This window comes from Gopherus evgoodei, chromosome 1, assembly GCF_007399415.2.
Source record: "Gopherus evgoodei ecotype Sinaloan lineage chromosome 1, rGopEvg1_v1.p, whole genome shotgun sequence".
NCBI lineage: Eukaryota > Metazoa > Chordata > Testudines > Testudinidae > Gopherus > Gopherus evgoodei.
The window spans coordinates 235,891,205-235,916,187 of record NC_044322.1 but is presented as its reverse complement, the minus strand read 5'-3'; the positions used below and the strand labels follow the sequence as shown (position 1 = coordinate 235,916,187).

At 42.9% G+C, this 24,983-nt stretch overlaps 1 protein-coding gene across 4 annotated transcripts in view; it reads left to right on the top strand.

Moving 5' to 3' along the window:
• The first annotated feature begins 381 nt into the window (after positions 1-381).
• LOC115638168 (nuclear pore complex protein Nup50-like) overlaps positions 382-24,983 on the top strand; it is a 35,083-nt gene continuing 10,481 nt past the window's right edge. Inside the window, exons 1-6 of one of the 4 annotated variants that reach the window (XM_030539746.1) lie at positions 382-1,022; positions 5,465-5,524; positions 7,220-7,298; positions 10,269-10,352; positions 12,040-12,235; positions 23,824-24,492. In XM_030539746.1, the coding sequence (XP_030395606.1) occupies positions 7,230-7,298; positions 10,269-10,352; positions 12,040-12,235; positions 23,824-24,492 (1,018 nt within the window). In that variant the 5' untranslated portion in view covers positions 382-1,022; positions 5,465-5,524; positions 7,220-7,229. The remainder of the gene's footprint in view (positions 1,023-5,464; positions 5,525-7,219; positions 7,299-10,268; positions 10,353-12,039; positions 12,236-23,823; positions 24,493-24,983) is intronic. The other 3 variants (XM_030539753.1, XM_030539738.1, XM_030539759.1) reach the window with 3 other exon arrangements.

Here is a 24,983-nt window from a genome sequence, read left to right as displayed (position 1 = left end):
CCACCCAGGGCGGCAAGTGGGGCAATTTGCGCCAGGCCCCACAGGAGCCCCCATGAGAATACAGTATTCTATAATATTGCAACTTTTTTTAACGGAAGGGGCCCCTGCAATTGCTTTACCCCAGGCCACTTGAATCATCTGGGTGGTCCTGTTCCCACAGTAACAAACCCTGGTGACTGAACTCAGTGGCCACCCATAGATGCAACCCTCTGAACAACCCTCCCTTGGTGCTTGCAAGGTCGGTCATAGCTTTGCCTGTCACAGGACATGAGAGAGAGACAAGGTGGGGGGAAGCAAAATATTTTATTGGACCAACTTCTTTCAGAGAGACACACAAGCATTGGCCCTCACAGAGTTCTTTTCCCATCCCTTATCCTCACCACTACTACTAAGGCATCCAAACACACCCTACTGCCACCACCCTCCTCTTCCCTCAGGGGCCAAGGCCAAGAGTAAAGGCCAGGAGCGTCTAAGGCGCTCTCTATATAGCGCGTGCTTGGGACACGTGACCAGAATTCGAACGACAGGCGCGAGAGCAACTCCACCCCCTCCCTTCCCCAACCGGCGCAGGCCGTTAGCGGGATGAGTCAGGAGCAGGCCTGGGTATTGGCTGTTGGAGGAACGCGACCGGCATTCCAACCGTCAGGCTCGGGTCACTCTCCGGAATCTCCGCCCTCTTCTTTACGGCGTTTGCGCCACTTGTCCGGCCTGTGCGCTGCCCGCCAGTCAGCCGGCAGTCGGGCTCCGGCTGAGTGAGTGCGCATGCGCCTGGGAACTGGGGTAGCTGCGGTTACCGACGGTTTCCCGTGTGAATGATTTAGAGGGGCACAAGAAAATGGCCGCGGCCGCGAGAAGCAGAGTGGGGGCAAGGCCCTGATTTGAACGCAGAGAGGACTTCCTGCGCCGGGGGGTGGCGTGAGAGCGCTCGTGGCCCAGGCGTCCTGCGAACCAGACTCCGCTTCCTCCCCGCAGCCAGCGCCTCGGCCCCGCCTGACTGGAGTGAAAGGGAAGCGCCGAGACAGGTACCGGCCCGGCGGCGGCACTGCGCGGCTCTCCCGTCTCCCCGGGGCGGTGCTGCCCGCTGGGGTGGGAGGCACCGGGAGCTCCTCGTCCCCCTTGCGCGACCCCCTCCCCCATATTCTCCGACCGTGTCTGAGGGAGAGGCTGAGGCTAGGGCAGGTCCTCCGCCCCGGAGGGTGGGGGTGGGCGGCAGGGATCGCGCTTGGTGTGCACGCGGAGACGGTGTTATCTAAGCAGCGTGTTTCACCCCTTCCCCCTCCAGCCAGGGCCTCAAACGGTCTGTCTCAGGGTGGCTGACTCCCACTGCGATTTGTATTAAGAGTCTCACAGTGCCCCTGGGAAGGGGTCTCCTACAGAGACGTGACCAGGGGAGAATCTACTGCTAGCTTTCTAGCCCTCCTGGTTGCCGAGAACATCTTTAAAAACTGCACCTTAGAAATGCTGAGAGACAGGAAGGCAAACAAAAAAAGTCCAATTGCTTTTTTTTTTTACATGTTTTTTTTAAGTCAAGCTGGCGGTTTTTTGAGGCCTAGTTCATGGTTTTTGACCATTTGGGGTTGGCAATGCTGCATCCTAGTAGCTTAGTTTGGATAAAATCTGAGACCGACCCATTTAGCTTTTCATTTTGGAAATATTTGGCTCAACTACTAAAAAAAAAAAAAAATCCCTCCACTTTAAATTTTGAGCTTACACATGGTCGGGGGCCCCTGGCATAGATAAGTGGGACATATTAAACAAAGGTTCAGTGCCCAAAAGAAGATTAGTTCTAATAACATTAACTTGTATGAATTTTACTTCCTGTGCACATTACATTAAATACATATAATGAAACAGACTCCTAATAAACTAAACTGCAGCACTAATACTGGACTATAATTTTTTTGCATTTAATTTTCTAGTTTGTCTGCTTATGCTATATTGTAGTATGTGAAATGTTAATTTTAACTTTGCTGAGATAACCTTAACCTTTGCATTTCCTAATGTAAAATTAAGGAGACAAATTTAGAGTTACATTAATAGGTTTGTGTACTTAATTTAATACACACCTATATTTTAAAAATAAAACCAGTTTTTTTTCCTCCTGTGCCTCTCATACTGCTCTGCCTTGCTCTCACTAGAGTTTATGCCAAGAGCTGCACGGTTTGCCACTGTATATATACACGTAGGTTTTAGGGTAGAGTGGTCTCATGTTGTTTTCTAACTTGAGAAACAGCCTGTTTAGGATTTTGATATTGTTAATTAGTATTATCTAGTGCCTAGTAGCCCTAGTTATGGACCAGAATCCCACTGGGCTACTTACTGTCTAAACATGGGGCAGGGGGGTAATGTCACTTACCTAAAGAGTTCACAATCTAAGGCCTGGTCAACGCTAGAAAATTAAGTTGGTTTAACTACATTGGTCGGGGTGTGGGGGGGAAAAAATATATTTAAGCCAACTTGAGTAGACAGCACTAGGTAATAGAAGAATTCTTCTGCTCTGCCAATCTAGTTACTGTATTTTTGGGAGGTGAATTACCTACGCTGACAAGATAACCTCTTCTGTTGGTAAAGGTAGTGTCCCCACTAAAGCGCTGCAGTGGCACAATTGCAACAATGCCCTAAGTATAAGACAGGAGACAACAGATGGATACAGATAAACTCTGCTTTAATAGGGCATCCTTTTTTTCCTGCTCCTTTACTGAAATAGGAGTTGTGTAAACAAGTGGGTGATTGGAGGAGCTTGAGGCCCAGACCAGTTGGCATTTTCCCTCTTTCTTATAGATTGGAGACTGAGGCCATGTCTACATCTAAAATTTTGCAGCGCTGGTTGTTACAGCTGTATTAGTACAGCTGTATAGGGCCAGCGCTGCAGAGTGGCCACACTTACAGCAACCAGCGCTGCAAGTGGTGTTAGATGTGGCCACACTGCAGCGCTGTTGGGCGGCTTCAAGGGGGGTTCCGGGACCGAGAGAGCAAACCGGGAAAGGAAACCAGCTTCGCCGCGGTTTGCTCTCTCGGTCCCGGAGCCAGCCAGCAAACCGCGGGGAAGGAGACCTGCTTGCTCGGGGTTCCGGGACCGAGAGAGCAAACCGGGAACGCCGCGGTTTGCTCTCTCGGTCCCGGAGCCAGCCAGCAAGCCGCGGGGAAGGAGACCTGCTTGCTCGGGGTTCCGGGACCGAGAGAGCAAACCGGGAACGCCGCGGTTTGCTCTCTCGGTCCCGGAGCCAGCCAGCAAACCGCGGGGAAGGAGACCTGCTTGCTCGGGGTTCCGGGACCGAGAGAGCAAACCGGGAACGCCGCGGTTTGCTCTCTCGGTCCCGGAGCCAGCCAGCAAGCCGCGGGGAAGGAGACCTGCTTGCTCGGGGTTCCGGGACCGAGAGAGCAAACCGGGAACGCCGCGGTTTGCTCTCTCGGTCCCGGAGCCAGCCAGCAAGCCGCGGGGAAGGAGACCTGCTTGCTCGGGGTTCCGGGACCGAGAGAGCAAACCGCGGCGTTCCCGGTTTGCTCTCTCGGTCCCGGAACCCCGAGCAAGCAGGTCTCCTTCCCCGCGGTTTGCTGGCTGGCTCCGGGACCGAGAGAGCAAACCGCGGCGAAGCTGGTTTCCTTTCCCGGTTTGCTCTCTCGGTCCCGGAACCCCGAGCAAGCAGGTCTCCTTCCCCGCGGCTTGCTGGCTGGCTCCGGGACCGAGAGAGCAAACCGGGAAAGGAAACCAGCTTGATTACCAGAGGCTTCCTCCTTCCACGGAGGTCAAGAAAAGCGCTGGTAACTGTCTACATTGGATTACCAGCGCTGGATCACCAGCGCTGGATCCTCTACACCCGAGACAAAACGGGAGTACAGCCAGCGCTGCAAACAGGGAGTTGCAGCGCTGGTGATGCCCTGCAGATGTGTACACCTTCAAAGTTGCAGCGCTGTAACTCCCTCACCAGCGCTGCAACTTTCTGATGTAGACAAGCCCTGAGGGGCTTTCATGACAAACTGTCCCCTTATTCACTTTAAACAGCCTACGGGTGGGCTCCAGTGTGTTCTCACTAGAGCGGTGTCTCCCCCAGGGGAGACATTTCAGTTTTGTGGGCACATGGTGAACTCATTGAAGTTTCCTAAAACCCAAAGAATTTGCCTTTGTGGGTGACATACAGGGTGTTTCAGACCTAAGTTTATCTCTCTTAATCTCTGATTCAGAGAGCAGCTGTTTTTTTGCTGCTGTGACAACCTGTCTCTTGCTTCTGAAGGGTCACTGGATCTGTGATATTTCCCCTCTTTCCCCCCCCCCCTTTGGGTTCTTCAGAATCATTAGTAAGTACCAAGGTCCCTGAGTGGTGTGGTGACTCACTATACAGCCCAGCTTTGGGGCTTAAAAGCCATAGGGCTCAGGCTCTGTGTTACTCTTATTATATTTGTGCTTATGATTAGGGGTGGGATATGGACTGCAGTCACCTATCATGTCTCAAGATGAATCTCCCCTACTCTTGTACCAAATAATTTCTGTAACTTGATTTACTCATCCCCGTTACTTAATTTAGGTTTTTGGGGTTTTTTTGCAAAACAGTTCATGGGGAAACAATTAACATGACACTTGACAGAACTTGATTATTTGTATCTCTAGATAATTCTTTCAGTAGTACCGTTTCATGGTTCACAGTAGACTGTAAACATGGTTTTGACTGACTAAACTATGTAGGTCATTACATAGGGCATGTCTACGCTACAAAATTATGTCGACCTAAGTTATGTCTGTATACAGCTGCTGCAGTAATTAAATGGCATTTGCTTGTCCACCCTACACTCCTTGTCCTCACCAGGAGCACTTGTACGGCTGTATTGTCAGTGTGCGGCAGCTTCTGAAAGCCAGTAATGGTTGATGTAAGCAACACAGGGTCCACGGTTACACTGCCTCGACTTACCTATGTCAACACTGAGGCTTTCATGGAGGTGGAGTTATTAAGTCATAATAGCAGCAATTATGTGGGCGGAAGTGGAATTTTAGAGTAGACACTTACATAGAGTGATGTAAGCTGCTTTGTGTTGACCTAACTCTGTAGTGTAAACCGGCCTATAGTGTAGTCTCTGGATGTGATATGGTAGGATAGGAATATGGTATAATTGTTTTAAGACTCATAGACTCTAGGACTGGAAGGGACCTCGAGAGGTCATCGAGTCCAGTCCCCTGCCCTCATGGCAGGACCAAATACTGTCTAGACCATCCCTGGTGAAGACATCAGGAAGCATCTCATTTTATTTTCTGCTTTAGGGATTAGTGAGAAATACTGAACCCATCATTTTTTATTATTTTTTTAAACCCACTATCTACTTAGTGTTTCTTTCAGGAAGCACTAAAATTTATACCTGCTGTTGAAGAGGTCAAGCCCCAGTATCATCTTATCAAAAGCAAGGTAGTTTTGATGTTGGTGAATTGCAGTAGTGCATTGATTTCATTATCACTTAGCCTCACTTATTTTTGCAGGGTGAAAAGTTGACTGAAACTCTACAAAATAACATCCTGTTCCTTTTCAATACGAAAAACTTAAGAACCTTTTCTTAAACTAATTGTCTTATAGAAATTAAACAATTTGATTTAATTGTAGAAAGTGATTAATTTACTATGAGGTTGAATCATTTTGAGGTATTGAAATTAAATTTGAGATTAGTAGAAAGCTTTTTATATAATAATAATTAGAGCTATACCTATCTCCTAGAACTGGAAGGGACCTTGAAAGGTCATTGAGTCCAGCCCCCTGCCTTCACTAGCAGGACCAAGTACTGATTTTTTCCCCAGATCCCTAAGTGGCCCCTTCAAGGATTGAACTCTCAACCCTGGGTTTAGTAGGTCGGTGCTCAAAGCACTGAGCTATGCCTCTTGTAACAGGTCTCAGTCAAGATGTTGAGTTAAAGGATACTCTAAGGCTTTGCTCCAAACAAACGCTGTGTTAAATGTATAAGTTCTTACCGGCAACATATCTCAAACGTTATGATCATTAAATCTGAGCCTTCCAATTCTACATATTTAAAATGAGTTTTAACTAACCGAGATCTTAGATCATTTTACTAATCTCAGAGTTTAACTCCTCTTACATCAGTTTCAGCCCTAACTAAATTAATTCCTTCTAGAAGCTGTTCTAAACACTGGTTTAAATCTCAGAATTAACTCTCCAAATAAAATGTAATAGATTCAAACTAAAGAAGAGAATCTGCAATCAGAGTTCACTGAACTGTATTGTAATGATGCTGGAACTTTTGTACTTTTTTTGAATCTTCTTGATAACTTAAGCACTGGATTGTTTTCAGAAAGAAATAACTAGTATTAATATATTAAGTCTCTTCTGAACTCGTGGTTCCATTGTTGAGGTCGTATGATATTGTAAGAGTGACTCCTATCTCTAATATTGGTGTGGGGGGTTAGAGGGGGAGACCGGGACAACAACCCTCCTTTCTGTACAAAAAATGCTTATATAAATTTCTAGAGCATTTATTTTTGTTTGTGGTTAAAACTACAAACATTTTTACTAACATATGATATGGGCAAAATAGTTAAATTTATAGCCTTGATTTAGACATACTTTTTCAGAACATTGTGCTAAACTGGAATGCAGAAGCTTTTAGTTGTTAGATGCCTGGCAAACGTTACAAGGTTCTTACATTGCGGAGATGACCAGTAAAGTGATCATTAGAGTGACAAATATGAACAGCTAATTTCCCCCTCCCAATACATTTCAGAAGTCACTCAAAGTGTCATGCTGCTCTATGCTACAGTTTGGCGTTTGAAACAAAGTGCAAGTTTCCCAACTTGCTAAATAATGTTTCCGTAATTTGGTTTCAGAAGGGCAACGTATTTAGTCTTGACTCGTCAGTAGATTTTACATTTAACCAGTAATTGTGCAGGTGTACTACAGTATATATTTTAATGCAACAAAACTGCTTTTTCGTGTGTAAGAACATGTGATTTGCAAAGCAGCATGGTCATAGCAATATTGATTAAACAGTGTCAAATAGTGACTATTATGCATCTTCTCTGATGTGACATGCTGTAAGTCGAGGCTCCAGTGTGCTTAAGTCTTCATTCAGATTTCCAGTTTTACATGACTTTGGTATAAAACTTCACATTTCCCATTGTTGTTTTTATTAATACAAATTGAAGATCCTTCTAACTAACTTTTGGTTCCTTTTACAATCAGTTTGACACTTTTAATACAAATTGCTGATTACTGAAATTCTTACACAGGTGTGAAAAAATGGCAAAGAGAATTGCAGAGAAGGAGTTGACTGACAGAAATTGGGATCAGGAGGATGAAACTGAGGAGGTAAAGGATTTTTTTGCATTTCCTAGCAAGATAATAAAATGCCTGTGACAAAGCCAACAGTGAGGTCTTTTCCATGAGGTATAGAACAAGTATGTATGACAGATGTACACTAATTCTGTAAAATTGGATAAAGCTTAAGAAATAAAAGATCAAGCTGGAAAAATTACTGAGTAATAAAAGGGTTAACTCACCACTGGTGTGCCCTTTTGCAGCCACGCATAGCAGCTCTTTCCTCATCCAATGCCCCTAGCCAACAGTTGCTGCAGCCCTGTCGTGGTCTCTTCTTGTGGCTCGGCCTCCAGCCATGTCATATTTTAGTCTCACTTCTTCTAGGGTATGAGTACAACAAATTACAGTCCAGTGTCCTTAAAAAAGGATCTTCAGCTCCCAACTATGGATCCTATGGTCCTCATGTCCTTCTCTCATATGCCTTTCTCAGGGGTTTCACACCAACTTCCACAGTAGTTGTTAAGGGAACCCTAGCCCTCCCACTACATTGGGTTCCAGTTCACAGACCCTGTAACTAGCAGGCAAAATCTGTTCCTTTTGATTCCTTGCTGCTGCTGTCCTGCTTATACTGAAGCCTGTCAGCTGGTCTCTCACTTAGTTCACCCTTCTGTCAGGGCCCCGTCTCTCAGGGCTCTCCCTGGGAATCCTCCAGTAAATCCTCAATCAGATATATAAACTTAAACCAAATTCACGCTCCATGGACTTGACCATTCATGTTTCTTTTATGTTCCCCTTGCTCTTTCTTCACTGAACACCTCAAAGAGTACACTCCCTGGAATTCCAGATCCTGCCCTTTTGTCAGGATTCCTCACCATTGGAGCCTGCTCCACTACCCAGTGTTCTGTCTCTCTCCTGGTCTGCTGTCGGATTTCTCTACATGAGAGGATCCCAACTCTCCCCCTTGACTTCTTCCTTGACTCCGCCCCCTCTGTCCTAAACAGTGACTGCAGCTGCCACCTCCTACTCCAGACTTCCTCTCTTAGATCTGGGATTTATCTTTGATTAGGGCTGGCCCATCCTCCAGCTGCAGCCAAGTCAGTTAATTGTTCTTGCAGAGCCACATTTAACCCTTTCAATGTTAGGATGGGATATAGATCCTATCATAGTCCTCCCCCCCAAGATGTATTGAGTAATCAAGTTAATTGTTTGCTATAACTGTTGAAAAGAGAAATGAACAGTTCAAATGGCTTATTAATTTACAGCTTAAAATGAATTCATGTTGGGGTAACAAACTCTCCTTTTTTCTAACTTCTTTAGGGCAGAATACAAAATAGTAGTTCACATGTCTGATTTAAGTCCTTTTCAGAGGCTACTTTTTAATAGTATCATACAGTTCCTGTATTACACTCGTTCAAATAGGACTGATACATGTAGGTTATGGGGTTCACTAGCTATTTCACTTTCCTTTTGGTCTTGGAGAAGACTGTAGTCAATCATGATAAAAGGAACAAGGCTTCCTGGAGCTGATAGATCAGACTAAAAAAAGACTGAATTTTGGTCTTCTGTATGTCATGTAAGCTGAAAAAAATACTTTTAAAAAATCCTGGGATCTTAATCTGATCAGCCCTCTAGCTGTGTCGCTAGAATTACAGAAAGGGAACTAGCCTCCTCAGAATCCCAAGTCCTTTTCCACAGAGTAGAAGATGTTAAATTTACAGAGAGAACCCAGACTTGTGAATTTGTTAGAATGCTTAAGGGTTTTGAGCTCTTAAGATGCATGTGGAGTAAGAGAGCCTTTACAATACTTATCCAAGTTTGGTAGGGACCGTTGCTTTTACTGATTGAGATACAGATAGAAGTCACTGAGTGGGTTGTTGTGCCATTACTGAGACTTCATAGATAAAGCCAAGTACAGAACTTCTGTTCGAATCACACTTCGCTTTTATATGGGTCAACCTCAGAATTACATGTTTTGTGTTATTTTGCTTGGAACACTTTGCTTGGTTATACTAGCTTATGCAGTACTCAAAATGTGAAAACTTAGGCTAGTGGAAAATGAGAGAAATCTAAAGTTACCAATACATTTCTAAAACAAATTATATTAAAGTCCTCCATTTATTCTGTGGTGGTGGTCAGGTTTTGCCTTATAAATGCAACAGCTTGCAGAAGATTGATGATGACTTATGACTGCATCATCTATATCTAACAGGCCAAGGCCAAAGTTAAGGTCACAAGAGTAATAGTGCAGGCAGCTGCTAATGATTTGGAATTTACTTCTTCAGCATCAATATTGTGTAACCTCTGTTCTCAGACAGCTGAATTTCTGAAGTCATTCATTTGCCATAATAAAAATGAAATCAAAGAGCAGCTATATGGTACATAATGAGTGATGACAAGTGTTATACAGCATGCCTGATTCTTTTCTTTCAGAGAAATGTATTTCTCTATTTTAGGGAACTGCATCTCTTTACTGCCAAATCACTCGGGCTCTTCAAATTTGTACGGTTGCTTGAATGTCAGCTGAAGGATTGATATCACATTTGGCAGCAGAAAGATGACTTGGACAGCAGAAAAATTGTTCATATTACTAGGCATTCATAAGATAAACGCTCATAAAATCAGTGTTCCTTTTCCACTATTAAAAACACACTTTCTTCCCTTTTCTTTACCCATTTTATTCTCCACTTTTCATTTGTGAAGTTTTGACCTCTGGGAGTTTGGCAATGTATCTTATTGTTGGTAGTAGTAGTTTTTGCTGAAGCTGGGAGTGAATGACAGGAAATAAGTCATTCAATGATTGCCTGTTTTTTCCTCTCTAAAATGCATGGCATTGGCCACTGTTAGAAGACACGATATTGGGCTAGATGGACCATTGGTCTGACATAGTATGGCCATTCTTATGTTTTTACAACTTCTGGTACGCAGAAAACTAATACCACTAGTAGGTTTCTTTCCAGGGTATTTTGACCCTGCATGTTCAGACCATCACCAGGCATTCCACAGTTTGTACTTTTCCTACAGGTGGGAACTTTCTCAGTGGCTAGTGAAGAAGTCCTGAAGAACAGAGCTATTAAGAAAGCAAAGCGCAGAAATGTTGGGGTTGAGGTAATTAACATTTAAGACAAATATAGTTATACTCTCAATCTTTAATACTGAAAAATGTGCCACCTGTGCTCTATTGATGATTATGTATTGTGCATTTTCCCCTATAATTTAACTTGTATCGCAGGCTTTTTTTAAGGGTACTATAGTGGACACTGTTCAAATACAGGAATCCATGTTTGCTGCAGAAGATATTTTCAGTAACTGTCCACATAGCAATGGTAAGGGTGGAGTGGGATATAGACAGTACAAATGCAATGGTCAAAGAAAGGTGAAAGTTCTTTAAAACATTTTGAATTTCCACTGCAGAAAACCAACTAGCATTTCTAAAGACAAAAGGAAACCAAGCATTTGAATAGCTTCAGTTTTCCAACAGTGGGAACATTTTGGAGATTTTAACAATAACTTAGTGTTAGAGGAGGGCTGATAGACTTGCCTATTTTTAAAGTTACCAGACATTTCCTGAAATACCCTATTTTCAATTGCTATAATTTTGTTAAACTTTTAACCATTTGGGTTGAAATTTGCCATCCTGAAATTTCAGTCAAAACATTCAGCCATTCATGAGGCTGAGGTTAGGGGAAAAAATACATTGAATTTTGCCGATATTAAAATATTCTGGAGAACTTTTCTGCAAACAGGCAGAAGGTATATGTGTGGGAAATACATTTTCTATGTTTTTATCTGAAATTATCATGTAGTTATAGGTTTCCATGTGTTCAGCAAAGCAAGTTATTAATGGTTCTTTAATGCAAGATACATTCTTGCTGTGGGAGTAGATCAAATTGTGTTTATCAACAATGCTAGTACAATGTTTAATTACTAACATCATGTCTTCCTGCCTGATTTCCACATACTATACAACATATGCTTCTTAAAATAGGGCATTTTCCTACTCATTCATTACTAGTCCTGCAGATTTTGTTCTCAAATGGGTCTTCCTACTCTGACCATTTCGTTAGTTGTAAGGTGAGGTGTGTATATATAGGCTTGGAAGGATTAGATTTTTATTGGTAAATGTCGATAAACGTCTGTTTCACCATATGCACACACCAATGCAAATGTATTTCTGTCAGTAATACTCAATTTACAGATAGGCAAAGTAAAGAAAATGTTGCTTGAAAACATAGTTTGATTTAAGGATATTTATTTTGTATATATATGTTGGCAATTTGTGTTTTAATAGTTATAGAGCTCTAAGTTTTTGAATCAGCGTCTGCTGTCACTAAATAATTGTCTAACCTTCCTGTTCCCCAATTTCTGACAACTGTGGAAAATTTAAATAGATTTTTAAAATGCTTAAAACTAAACAGGTATCTGTTGAAATAAAAAAAATATAGAATTCTGCTAAGCTTAGTTATGTATCTTTGTACTCATATTGTCAGTTGCCTGAGCCAAAGTACAGTAATTATAAACATTTGTTGAAAACAAAGCATGTATGAACTGGAAGGAAATTGATGTCTGATTTCTGTAAATAGAGTGGCTAGAAAATTATTTTTATTTGTCAAATGTAGTAAACTACAGAAACATAGTACTTGTTCTTGTTGTAGGGATTCGGTACTATTCTTTTTTTTTTGGGTGTGGGCAGGGGGACTGTTTTGCAGTAGTGTTTGATTAGTACTGAGTAGATGAAAGAATTTTTGTGGGTGAGGTGTATGTAACTGGTTTTATTTATTTTATTTTATTTCAGTCTGACAATGGAGGAGCTTTTAAAGGGTTTAAAGGTTTTGTTTTACCTTCTGGAAAAGGAGGTGGTGGCTTCACTGGATTTGGTAATGGTACAGAAATGAAGCCTTTAGGAGGGCTGTCCAATGGAAGCAGTGGTATTTCTAGTACTCCCTCTTTCACTAGTGTAAAGACTGTTTCTGAAGTACAGCCTGCATTTGGTAAGTTGACATACTTTTATTTGTATTAAATGAAATTGCCATGCAATTAAAAAGTGTCCAAAGTTATTAATTATTTGTTTAAGCTAAAGTGGTGGTCCAAACTTTAAGTGACAGTTTTTCGTTGTAACAGTAAAAGAACATTTCAAAAAACTCTGTTCTCTGTTGGGTTTCTTACAAAGACTTTAAACAAGTGAGAAGGGCAAGTCTATATACTCAGTTTGATCTCCAAATGTGAAATTTGGAAACTAATTCATATTTTGCAATAGATTAAGTAGAAGTTAAACACTTTCTGAAAAAAAATGATTGGGAATGGGAGACTGAAACATGGTATAGCATGCCAAGTTTATGAAATCCTGCTGATAAAGTATTTTAATTTTCATTTTGAATGTCTCATTTTTCTTAAATTCCACAACTTAGAGGAATAAAATTCAGTGAAAGCAACCCATCAGACGTGATTACTTTAGTTGCAACTCTCATTATTGAAAGATGGATCACATAGTGTTTAGATTTAAAGGGAAGAGATTTAAATGACTTTCAAGCAATACAATTTTTTTTATTTTGTTATGTATAAAACACATTGCTAATCTACTTAAAATCGAACTGAGCACATTGAGAAATTTTACTTTAAAATACTTGTGGATTGCTCACCACAGCAAACGGAATATTCCATTTTTTTTAATGTAGCCATTGTGTTCTTTATAGTGTTTTCAAAGTAATGTTAAAATATAGAATCAGGTGGCCAGAATCCTGAGTTGCTTTCTGAAACAACTTGTGACAACTACTGAAAACCTGTTGGTACAGTAATCTGAAATGGTTTTCTGTACTGCAGCTTCCTATAGGCAAACTTGAACTAATGATGATGGGTTACATTTGAAGCCTATCTTTTGTATATTGTATAAAAATACTTTTGGCTCTAGTTTTCTGGAGTCAAATTAACAACTTTTGGGTTTTCATAATGCTTGTGTCCTATTTCCTTCTGGTGGTGGGGTCATCCTTTAAATTTTTGCTTGAATGAAGAGCTAAAACACATTTTGCTATTTGCTCCATAGAAACCATAGGTGGAGCTGTGGACATTTTAGCTGCAGACTTCAGGATAATTGATTCCCAGAGTTGTATGACTTTATGCTCTCTAGTGAATTGATCAGTAAGAGAATGTTTTATAAATAAGATAATAAATTTAGAATGTATAAAGATTGTATATAAACAAAAGTACTAATCCTAGTCTAGGCTCTTCATTATGGTACTCATTCAGTTTATTTTGAGATTGTTTTCCAGCACACAGGTCTTGTGGCTTCAGCATTTTTCGTACACACTTTACCTTGTATCAGAGGGGTAGCCATGTTAGTCTGGATCTATAAAAGCAGCAAAGAATCCTGTGGCATCTTATAGACTAACAGACGTTTTGGAGCATGAGTTTTCGTGGGTGAATACCCACTTCGTCAGATGCATGTAGTGGAAATTTCCAGGGGCAGGTATATATATGCAGGCAAGCTAGAGATAATGAGGTAGTTCAATCAGGGAGGATGAGGCCCTGTTCTAGCAGTTGAGGTGTGAAAACCAAGGGAGGAGAAACTGGTTTTGTAATTGGCAAGCCATTCACAGTCTTTGTTTAATCCTGAGCTGATGGTGTCAAATTTGCAGATGAATTGAAGCTCAGCAGTTTCTCTTTGAAGTCTGGTCCTGAAGTTTTTTTTTTGCTGCAGGATGGCCACCTTAAGGTCTGCTATAGTGTGGCCAGGGAGGTTGAAGTGTTCTCCTACAGGTTTTTGTATATTGCCATTCCTAATATCTGATTTGTGTCCGTTTATCCTTTTCCGTAGCGACTGTCCAGTTTGGCCGATGTACATAGCAGGGGGCATTGCTGGCATATGATGGCGTATATTACATTGGTGGATGTGCAGGTGAATGAACCGGTGATGGTGTGGCTGATCTGGTTAGGTCCTGTGATGGTGTCGCTGGTGTAGATATGTGGGCAGAGTTGGCATCGATGTTTGTTGCATGGATTGGTTCCTGAGCTAGAGTTCCTATGGTGCAGTGTGCAGTTACTGGTGAGAATATGTTTCAGGTTGGCAGGTTGCCTGTGGGCGAGGACTGGCCTGCCACCCAAGGCCTTTGAAAGTGTGGGATCATTGTCCAGGATGGATTGTAGATCCCTGATGATGCATTGATTCACCTGCACGTCCACCAATGTAATATACACTTTACCTTGTAAATAAAATCTTGGCATTTACAATATGTCAGTATATTATACTGCAAAACTATCCTAGCAACTAGACTTTCATACATTGTGTTATGACACTTATAATTTTAAGAAACTTTAAATAGCTTGACAAACCTTGATCCAGACTTTGAAACAACTGCCAACCTTCAACACTCCTTGAGGGGCACTGTTGAATACATCATCTTAATAGCCAGCACTGGTCATGCTTACTATAGCGAAGATGGTAAAACCTTCTCTTTATAACCCTCATTTTCCCACCATTTTCCAGAATGATTGTTTAGGATTGAATTCTTTACATGTTCACTGCTGGAATATGGAACTGTTCATTTTGAAAGTTTGGGCCATCTTTGAGTAGTGTCGGTATGGCTGCTTCACTATAGGTGTATCCACATTCCTCAGATTGGAGATTTTAGATAGCAGTGCCCGGTTGTCCTGCATATGTGCCCTGCCTGTCTCATGTTCTGTCTCAAGGCTATCTAGCGCTGCATGGGTCAACCACCCTGAGTTCCTTCTCAACCACTTTTGGCCTGAAATGAAGCATTAGCAGAGTCCAAGTGAGAATTTGTTTCTGAGCTATATTTCCATTAGATACTATAACTCGTAGAGTTTACGTTATATTAATACTATCCTTTTTCCTTTAAATTTGGGGGGGGGGGGAAATGGGGTTTCAAAATTATCTCCCTGTCCATAACTGATGTTTGTCATCTCTTCCCATTTGGGAAGTGAAACCCGAAAAGGGGCATGGCTGGTTCCCATGGGTTTAAATGCGCTCTCTCCTGCACAGAAGCTATTCCGGTCAGTAACAGTCATTCACATGGCATTCGTTGCCTCAGAGAGTGTCAGGTACCACAGAAGTGTACTTTCTGCCTGAAATTAAAATCAAGAGTAGGAAAAAAAACGTGAACTGAATATCAGATTCCTCATGATGGAAAGTTCACCTGGACCGCTGCAGAACGATAGTTCCCAGCACACTCATTGGTTCCCTCAGGACATCACACTCAGGTGGCCTCAAAGAGGAAATCTCGTGATTCTCAAAAAACTTTAAAGAGAGCTACAAGTCCCAAGACTAAAGAATTGACCAGGAAAAAGAGATCCCTGGCAAAATTGTCCACCTCGTTATCAACCAAACTTTGACTGGATACCCATGAAGCTATAGGCTCCTCAGATACTGCCAGTAAGCCTAAAGACCCGAAAGGCATGAGGACGTCCGTACCATCAGAGGAGAAGAGTGATAGAGAGCACACCAGCTCCTCTTAAATGGCACTGCTGGAGTCAAGGAGAGCCTTGGTACCAAGCATCTCCACTACACAAAAGACTAGAGCAACTTCTTCTGCCCACTTATCAAACCACAGAAGATTACAGGTACGGTTGACTCCCTTGACAATGACTATCTCCTTTCTGCAGATTTTAACGTTACTGATTGCTACGATGGTATCACAAGAATTCCATTTCTCCAAAGATCTATTGGTTTCAGAAACACCTGAATCCCCCGTTAATTGGTGCTGGCATGACCTCAGTACCGACTACATCTTGATCCCCTGAATTCCCCATGGTACCAAGACAATTCGCCATCAGCCTCCTTGTCTGCTCCACCTCTATCTAATGAAGAAGAGAAGGATGACTGATACATGTTCAGTCTCAGTGCAAAGCTCCACAGGATAATGTCAAGGGACCAGTCACCTAGAAATGGTCACAGAGCCACAGTATCAGTACAAACAGGAGTACTTGTGGCACCTTAGTCTCTAAGGTGCCACAAGTACTCCTGTTCTTTTTGCGGATACAGACTAACATGGCTGCTACTCTGAAAAGTATCAGTATGGCAGACAAGGCCTATCCACTTGGTATGGACACCCAGGCCCTTCTCACCACCCCAGTGACTGTACTGGGTCCCATGGGCAACCTATAGATACCAGTTCTCTAGAATCTCAAGAGTTTGTCTCACATCAGAATAGAAGAAATCTCCCTCAGTTTCCCTTTCTAAACCCCCGGATCTTTTTTTGGAAGAGGAACATTTGAGCACCAGGAAGCAGACTGGAGAAGATTACTCCAGCAACAAACATCTCTTCATCTCCAGATGAAGCCATTATACGTCCGCCACCAACCATGGTAGATGATATCAGACAGTTTCAGGAACTCACCAAGAGCAGACTCACTTCAGATCCCCCCTCGAAGAAGGGAAGGAATCACAACGCAAGCTGCTTGGCATCCTGCATACATCCTCGTTAGCTGATATTGCCCTTTCTGTCAACAAGGCCCTACTAGACCCAGCCAGAACCATCTGGCAAACACCACCCACAATACAGCCCACATGTAAAAGGGCTGATTAAAAAAAAAAAAATGTCCCCTCTAAAGGTGTGGACTTTATTTTCCCATCCACACCCAAATTCTCTTGTGGTAGATCCTGTAAATGAACATGGCACACAGCACCACATAAATCGACACCAGATGACAAGGACTAGAAAAACGACTTATCTGGCAGGAAAATTCCACAGTAGATTTCTGAGATTCACCTTGGATCAAGACCATTTTCACTACAGGGTACTTCCATTTGGCCTATCATCTGCACCAAGGATGTTCTCAAAGATCCTGTCAGTGGTAGCAGCAGATCTTTGCACAGTAGGAATTGTGATATCCATTGCCAGTGCCTGCTCATGCCATGAGCCTTTGATGCCCTATCGGCCACACAAAATACTATAAATATATTCATGCAGCTGGGACTAAAAATTGGATGTTCAAAAATCAGTTGTGACTCAGTACAATATCTAGGATTCATAGGCTCCTATCTAGATGCCGTGAAGGACCAAAGCCTTCCTCTCACTATAAAGGTTCAATGCCTTACCTGTCTAAATCAACACAATCCAGGCCAGCCCTCAGACCTCAGCCAGAAATTGCCTACAACTACTGGGGTACATGGTGCCAGGCACCTTTGTAGTAAGTGACACAAGACTCCACATGCATTGCCTTCGTGCATGGCTCAAAGCGGTATATGCACCAGAGACAGACTGAACAAACTGCTGTTGATGCCCTCGACAGTCAAAAACTCTCGAATGGTGGCAGGTTCCACAGAATGTCTGCTTAGGGGTTTCCTTCACTCCACAACCTCCAGTATTGATACTGACAACAGATGCATCTTTACTACGCTGAAGCACTCGTCTAGACAACCTACGGTTCAAGGTAAATGGTCCCCCTTGGAATCAACACTGCATATCAACCTATCAGAGTGATTAGGAATGCCTGTTCACATTTGGTATCGTTGATCAGAGGCAAACATAAAGATTATAACAGACAACGTAGCATGTATGCTATACATAAATTTCTAGGGAGGAACAAGATCACCATCCCATTGTGCCGAGGCAGTGAAACTGTGGAATTGATGTGTTTGGCACAGCATCAGGATGCCAGCTGCCTACCTTCCAAGAATACACGAGAGCAGACACCCTCAGCAGGAAATTTTTGCAGATGCACAAATGAGAAATGGACCCTGTTCTTCACAACATATTTCTGCATTGAGGTGTCCCAGAAAGAGACTTATTTTCCAAGGTCAAAAACAAGAAATGTTCCCAGTTCTCCAGTTCTGCACATCATTCTCAGACACTTTTCTCTTTCACTGTAATATGGGTCTCCTTATGTTTTTCCTTCAGTTCCTCTCATATCAAAGGTCCTGCTCAAGATAAGAAAAGAGAGAGCAAAGGTTTATGTAAATAGTTCACATGGTTCCCATACCTTATTCAGTTAGTGATGCGCCTACCAGTTATTCCCTGAGACCTCCGTCAGAGCCTAGATATTTGGACTCTGCCCCAAGTGCTTTGGCGTTGGGGAGGAATGCACCTCCTATGCTGTCTGTGACCCTGAACCGCCCACCCTCCCCAGTGTGTATGAAGACACATGAGAGATCTGAACAGACTACCGAGAGAAGAAGGTTACTGGCACTAAAATCATCTAGGCATGGGGAAGAGAGCAGAGGGCAGCTGAAATCCCAGCATTCTTCACTAGTTGAACCAAAACCAATGCCATTAATTCTGGTATCAAGGCAGATACCGTGGAGTGTGGGGCCCCAACAGACGCCTTCTGCGCCTGCAGTACCACAGCATTCAGAGAACATCTCGGTACCCCCTACACAGAATACGTTTGTGACACTGAGAGGTCTTGTGAGCCTATCAGTACCGGTATACCCTGCAGGAGACCATGCTTCTGGTACCAGCAGACAGAAGGGTGCAAGTATATTATTGGTGCAGAATTCTCCATACCATGAGCCTCAGTCTTCACACCCGTCAGTACCATCAAAGGGTAAGCTTGCAGTGTTGGCCTCTTTACTGATGCATCACTGTTGGGAGCAACACAGACACACACACACACAAACAGTTAGCACAGGGTGATTCACCCTTCTCTGAATTGGAGGTGTGGGGAGTTGACTAACCTGTTCCTGAGTTCCTATTCCTGTTGCCACCTGTTCCTGAGTCCAGTAGGAGGCCCGGTGGTGAGTGAACAGAGGCAGTTCAGGAGGACCCTGCTGGACAGCTAGCAGAAGAGGAGCAGCAGCCTCAGCCTGTGCTAACTTTTTCATCCTCTCATGATGAGGCCACTTCCTCAGATGGCATCTCACCCGCTCCCAAAGGTTATAAAGCTCACCAAGATCTATTGAATAGGGTGACCTCAAGTTTGGGGATCCAGGTGAAGGAGAGTGGTTAAGGAGTCCTCCCACTATCTTACTGATATTTTAGCCACCACAGAGCTTCAGCTTTGCTGAAACCTGGACTAGATGCAGTGGACTCTGCTGCTATGACCATGGCTTCTGTAGTTTCCATGCCAGGAGCTCAGGTCTTCTGGAAGAGGGCCAATAAACAACACAAGACTTGTCCTTTGAAGAGTCTTCACTTTTTTCGGAATGAACAGACTCTAAACTCCATGATTTGAAGGACTCTAGGGTGCAGACCACCTCCTCCTGCTGCTTCTTCATCAATGCTCCATCTAGTCATCCGGGGGGTACTAAACTGGTATTTTGATAGGTCGGTCAAGGACAGCATGCCAGTTTCCAGGAAGCCATATTCAGTCTCCCCCCATATTCACAAACCATCTTGCCCACTTCCTCCATGCTTGGTCCTAGATTACTCGGATGTTGGGTCTTAAGCGCTGTGGAAATGGGACATAACCTCTAATTTCTTTATGTTCCTCCTTCACAGTCCCTCTTCAGAGATTACTTTCATGAGGAGCTCCTTCTCCAGGAGGTTCATTTTCTTTTTCGAGTAGGAGCCATAAAGTAGATTCTGCGGTTTTATTCCTGTTGTTTCCTCATTGTGAAAGCAAAGAGGTCTCAGACCAATAAATTTTACATGGTCCCTCTAGCTTCCATCATTCCCTCCTTGGAGAGTGGTGTGCTGCCCTCAATGTAAAAAACACCTACTTTCATGAGACAATTTATCAAGGTCACAGAAAAATGTCAGATTCCTAGTGAAACACTCTTAGTACCAGTTCACTGAGCTGTCTTTCAGCCTGTCAGCAACTCCTCAGGTTTTCATAAAGTGCATGATGGTGGTACCTATGTGCTAGAAGTAAAAGTCTATTCTTACATGGACAATTGGCTAGTCAGAAGTGAATCCGGTGCTCAGGTACTGTCCAGTGTAGCTCTCATCTGGTCAACTTTTCAAAGTTCTGAGTGTGCTGATCAACATAAAGAATTCTGTCCTTTCTCCAGTTCAGAGGATGGAGTTTATAGGAGCAGTTCTGGATTCTGCTCAAGCCAGGGCTTTCCTTCTGGACACAAGGTTCCAAACAATTTGATCTCTTGTTGCAGATCTCAAGGCTCATCCTATCACAACAGTGCAAATCTGTGTAAGGTTCCTGGGGCATATGGCCTTATGCATAAACATAATCTATCATGCCAGGTTGCATCTCAGGACTGTGGCATGTAACCTGTGATTTGAAGTTGCTTCTCTACCAGATAACTGGAGGATACCTAATATGACACCAATTTTTTAAAAAGACTCGAGAGCTAGGTTCCCTCTAAGCTGTCTGGCTGCAAAGCAGCCTAGCATCATGCAGGCGCTCAGGGCTGTGGCTGGGAGAGATGGCTCTCCCCCAGCCCCAGACCTCTGTGGTGGCCCAGCCCAGCCTGCAACTCCATTTGTGCTTTGGCTCAGCGGCCACAGCGCTAGTTCCTCTCCGAACCCTCCTCTGCTCCTATGGGCCCACCAGCCCCAGGACTTCTCTCTGTTTCACCCCCCCACTCCTCTCAGCCAGTTGGCTGAGGTCTCCTCTCTGCATCTGCTGGCTGCCTGTGGGGGTGGGGGAGGTAGAAAAGAGCCCAGATTTGCTGTTGCTCCTCTGGGCTGCTGGTGAGGGCTGGTCTGCTTTGTGCTCCCCTGGGGTCTAGAGCCCAAAATGGCGGACTGTCACTGGCCGGCCTGGACTGCGGACAGACCTGCCATGGACCATGGGAGAGAAGCGACCCTCCCCTGGCCCCTGCCTCCAGACCTGCAGAGGATGGAGAAGAGGCAGCCCAGCCCAGCCCTGGACCTGACGTGGCCGGGGGAGAGGCACCTATCCCATGACCCCAACCCTGGAGCTGCCATGGTGGGGAGAGGTGCCTCTCCCCAAATACTATGTGCCGCTGCGGAGAGAGAGAGAGTGCTGGGGAGGGGGAGTGTGTGTGTGTGTGTGTGTGTGTCTCTCTCTCTCTCTCTCTCTCTCTCTCTCTCCTTGCTGTAGCCCTGGAGCAGTCTGCACCCCAGCCCGCACCCTCAGCAGAGTCATCACCCCCTGTACCCCAGCCGTGAGCTGCCTTCCACGCTCCAAACCCGTCAGTCCCATCCCTGCCGCATGAATTTTATGTGCACCAATATGGAGGTTGCATCACATATCACCTCCATATTGGCACACATAACTAAATTCTTTCCGCACATGTGTAGGAAAAATTAGTGGGAACACTGCTCCGAGACGATCCTTGCAATTACCTGTGAGTAAGCCTAACTTCAGTACCAAGCAAATTGGCCCTAGATGTTTGAAAAGCTCTCGTGTTCTAGACAGGACTAAAAAGTTCCGTTAGTCAACCCAACTATTCATGGCTATTGCAGTCAGGATGAAAGGTCTCTGTCTTTTCACAAATAATTTTATCGTGGATAGCTTCCAGTATTCATGTATGTTCTGATCTGGCTGGCATTTCTCTACTGAGCAAAATAATGGCATATTCTACAAGTTTGCAAGAGGCCTCAGTGTCTTTTTTCGTGCAAGTCCTTATCCAGGACAGTGGTAGAGCAACAGTCTGGACTTCGATGCATACTTTCCCATCCCATTATGCCATCACTCAGGACTCTAGAGACTATGCTAAAGTTGGACAAGTTGTATTCCAGTCTGTGTATGCATAAGCTCCAATCCCCCCTCCTACTTTGCAGCTTGAGTCAGAGTGGAGTTCCCATGTGCAATCACTCAAAAAATGCTTACTAACCTTCTGTAACTGTTCTTCAACATGTGTTGCACATGTCCATTCCACAACCTGCCCTCCTACCCATCTGCATTGGAGTTGTCAGGCAAAAAGGAACAGAGCGGGCTGTGAAGCAGCTGGGTGACTGTGGTGTGCAACAGCAGAGGGCTTTTGACCTGCCCCAACAGGTGCCACTAAGGGGAAAATTTCCTATGACTGTGTGCAGGGTGTGTGCATACTAAGCGTGGAATGGACATATGTAACACATCTTGAAGAACAGTTACAGAAGGATAGTAACCTTTATTTTCCCTAATCCCTTGTGTTAGATACAGAAGAGTGAAATGCTTTTTGTTAAAATAACTTTCACCATTTCTAATCTGTGATTTAGGTTAATGCTTGAAATTTAGCATGGACTTAGTCTGCCCTGATTAATGCCTTTATTTAGAGTTATGATCAATTAAAAAAACACAAACTTCTGAATGTGTTCACTTGGCATGTTTTAAGGAAAAATTAATCCCAGTGCCCATTGTGAGATTACTATGGAGTCCCTCTAAATTCCTGCTCAAACAAGATATGATTTACTATATTCAGATTGCTCTAAACAGGTGGCATAGGACAATTTCTTAAATTTACCTTACTGAAGCACAAAGATTATCTAGTGGAATTTGTTTAATCACTGCAATGTTGTTTTTGCCACCTTCTAAAAGATTGTAAATTCTTGATTTTTTTTTTAACTTTACTAATAACTTTTTCTGTTGTAAAGGTGTAATTATTAGATAGGTGCTGCTCTGTTACAAGCTTTGCAGAAAAATGTTGTGGCAAATAGCAGTAAGATGGGAAAGTTCAGTTGAAAACAATTTCAATATTAAAGCTAAAAACAAGCAATTAGATTCTCTTGAAGAGAGAAAATATAAAAGCTAAAGTTGTTCAAAAGCAAAGTCCCACCTTTACTGAATGTATTCAGTATTTTATATCCCTGCCTTTCTGATTTAAGGGAGTGGTCTGGCTCTCATTGAAGTGAATAACAGATCTTTTTGACTTCAGTGAGAACAGGTTCAGATCCTGTGCGTATGTCCACACTACCCGCTGGATTGGCGTGTAGCGATCGATCTATTGGGGATTGATTTATCGCGTCCAGATGAGACATGATAAATCGATCCCCGAATGCACTCCCGTTGACTCCGGAACTCCACCAAGGCGAGAGGCGGAAGCAGTCGACAGGGGAGCTGCGGCCATCGATCCCGCGCTGTGAGGACGGGAGAAGTTGAAATAAGAGATGTCGACTTCAGCTGTGCTATTCCCGTAGCTGAAGTTGCATATCTTACATCGATCCCGCCCCCCCAGTGTAGACCAGGCCTGTGTATGAAGATGAATATAATTACTGTATGTATAACGTATTGTGAAATATGCAGTTGTGCAAGATAGCCAAGTAAATATTGCTGTGTATGTAACTTCTGCATTTCCTGATTTTAAATGTGCATCTTTAAACTTGTAATAGCTTGGGTCTTTTTGTTTTTATTAGCTAATCATGTTGGATGCAGCAGATAAGTGACTGAAAACTAACCTATACCTAGAATCTTCCCTTGTATTTACTTAGTACTTTTCTACAGTTTGCTTTTTGTTTTTTAATATTGTACTTTGTTTAGCTTTGTTAATTCTTCTATACTATTTTGTTTTTTGGAATTTTTGCCTCTTACCTTTAATCACTATCCATACAATTTTGAAACTCCAGACTGCAAACACTGGACCTGTTTTAAAGCATTGTATATTTACTTGTACTGCTCCACCTCTCCTTTTCCCTCAGGCCTTAAATATTGTGGTGATACAGATTAAATTGAGTTCACAGAGAGAAATAGTTGAGCAAGAACATAGATGATTTGATACATACATTTCTTCAAAGTTTGTATATTTTCCAGATTACTGTTCCTTTTACTTACTTACTTTTTTCAGTAGGATCCGTGACATCAAATGGTCCCACCACCACATTGGTTGAGAAAAAGGCTTCAGGCACAAAAGTTAATGGTGACAGTCAACAATCCTCATCTTCTGGTTACACTCCAAATAAAATGTGCAGCTCTAGTGTTTATCACAAACAGTTAGCAGCTCTAAACTGTTCTGTGCGTGACTGGATAGTAAAGCATGTAAACACAAATCCACTCTGTGATCTGACGCCCATATTTAGAGACTATGAGAAATATTTAGCAAGCATTGAACAACATCATGGAAGCAGTAGTGATAGTGGCTCTGAAAATGAAAGCAACAAAACAACTGGAACTCAGTCTGTTCCTACGTTTGGGACTTCGAAACTTCAGCAAGGATCAACGTTTTTGTTTAACAGCAACAAAACTGAGGATGAATCAGACAAGAAAACTGAATCTACATCGGAGAAGAACAGGGAATCACCATTAGGAGCTGCATCAAATGTCTCATTTAATTTTGGCAAGAATGTTGATAGTTCTATTTTGGGTTCACTTGGTTCTGGCACACTAACTAGTTTTTCATTCTCCCCTGGGAATTCGGGTGTATTTGGAAAAGATGCAAAGCAGGGAAAGTCTGTCTCCACGCTTTCCACCAGGGTATTGGAAGCTCAGACAGAAAGTGGAAGTAGTGAGGATAAAGGTAAATATTGATTTTTTGATAAATTGAACTTTTACTAATGATAGGCTTTGAATGTTGGGGCTTAACTTAATATTGCAAGGCTTCTTGGTAGTGAGCTATTAAGCTTAACAAGGGGTTGTATAGGTTTATTCCCCGTTTTGCTCTTGTATTTTCAATACTGAACAATTGTAGAACTTTGTCTCTAATCTTGAATTTCTCAGTCTTGCTGTCATGACAGTAAGAAACTATAAATTTTAGTTGGATTTGTACATTTTAATAGCATCTTTTCAGTGTTACATAAGCAATTTATTTGCCTATGTAAGTACTGAAATTTTATGATTGAAATTGATAGACTTGTGTTCATCCAAAATTTCAACCAAATTCATAATCCAGACCCTGTGTTGATTTATTCTAATACGTCAGACTAGTATATGCCTAAAAATTGCACATTTCTCCCTGCAGTGTGATAAGTATAATCACCAATGAAATTTAATTACATTGTAATCTCTAGC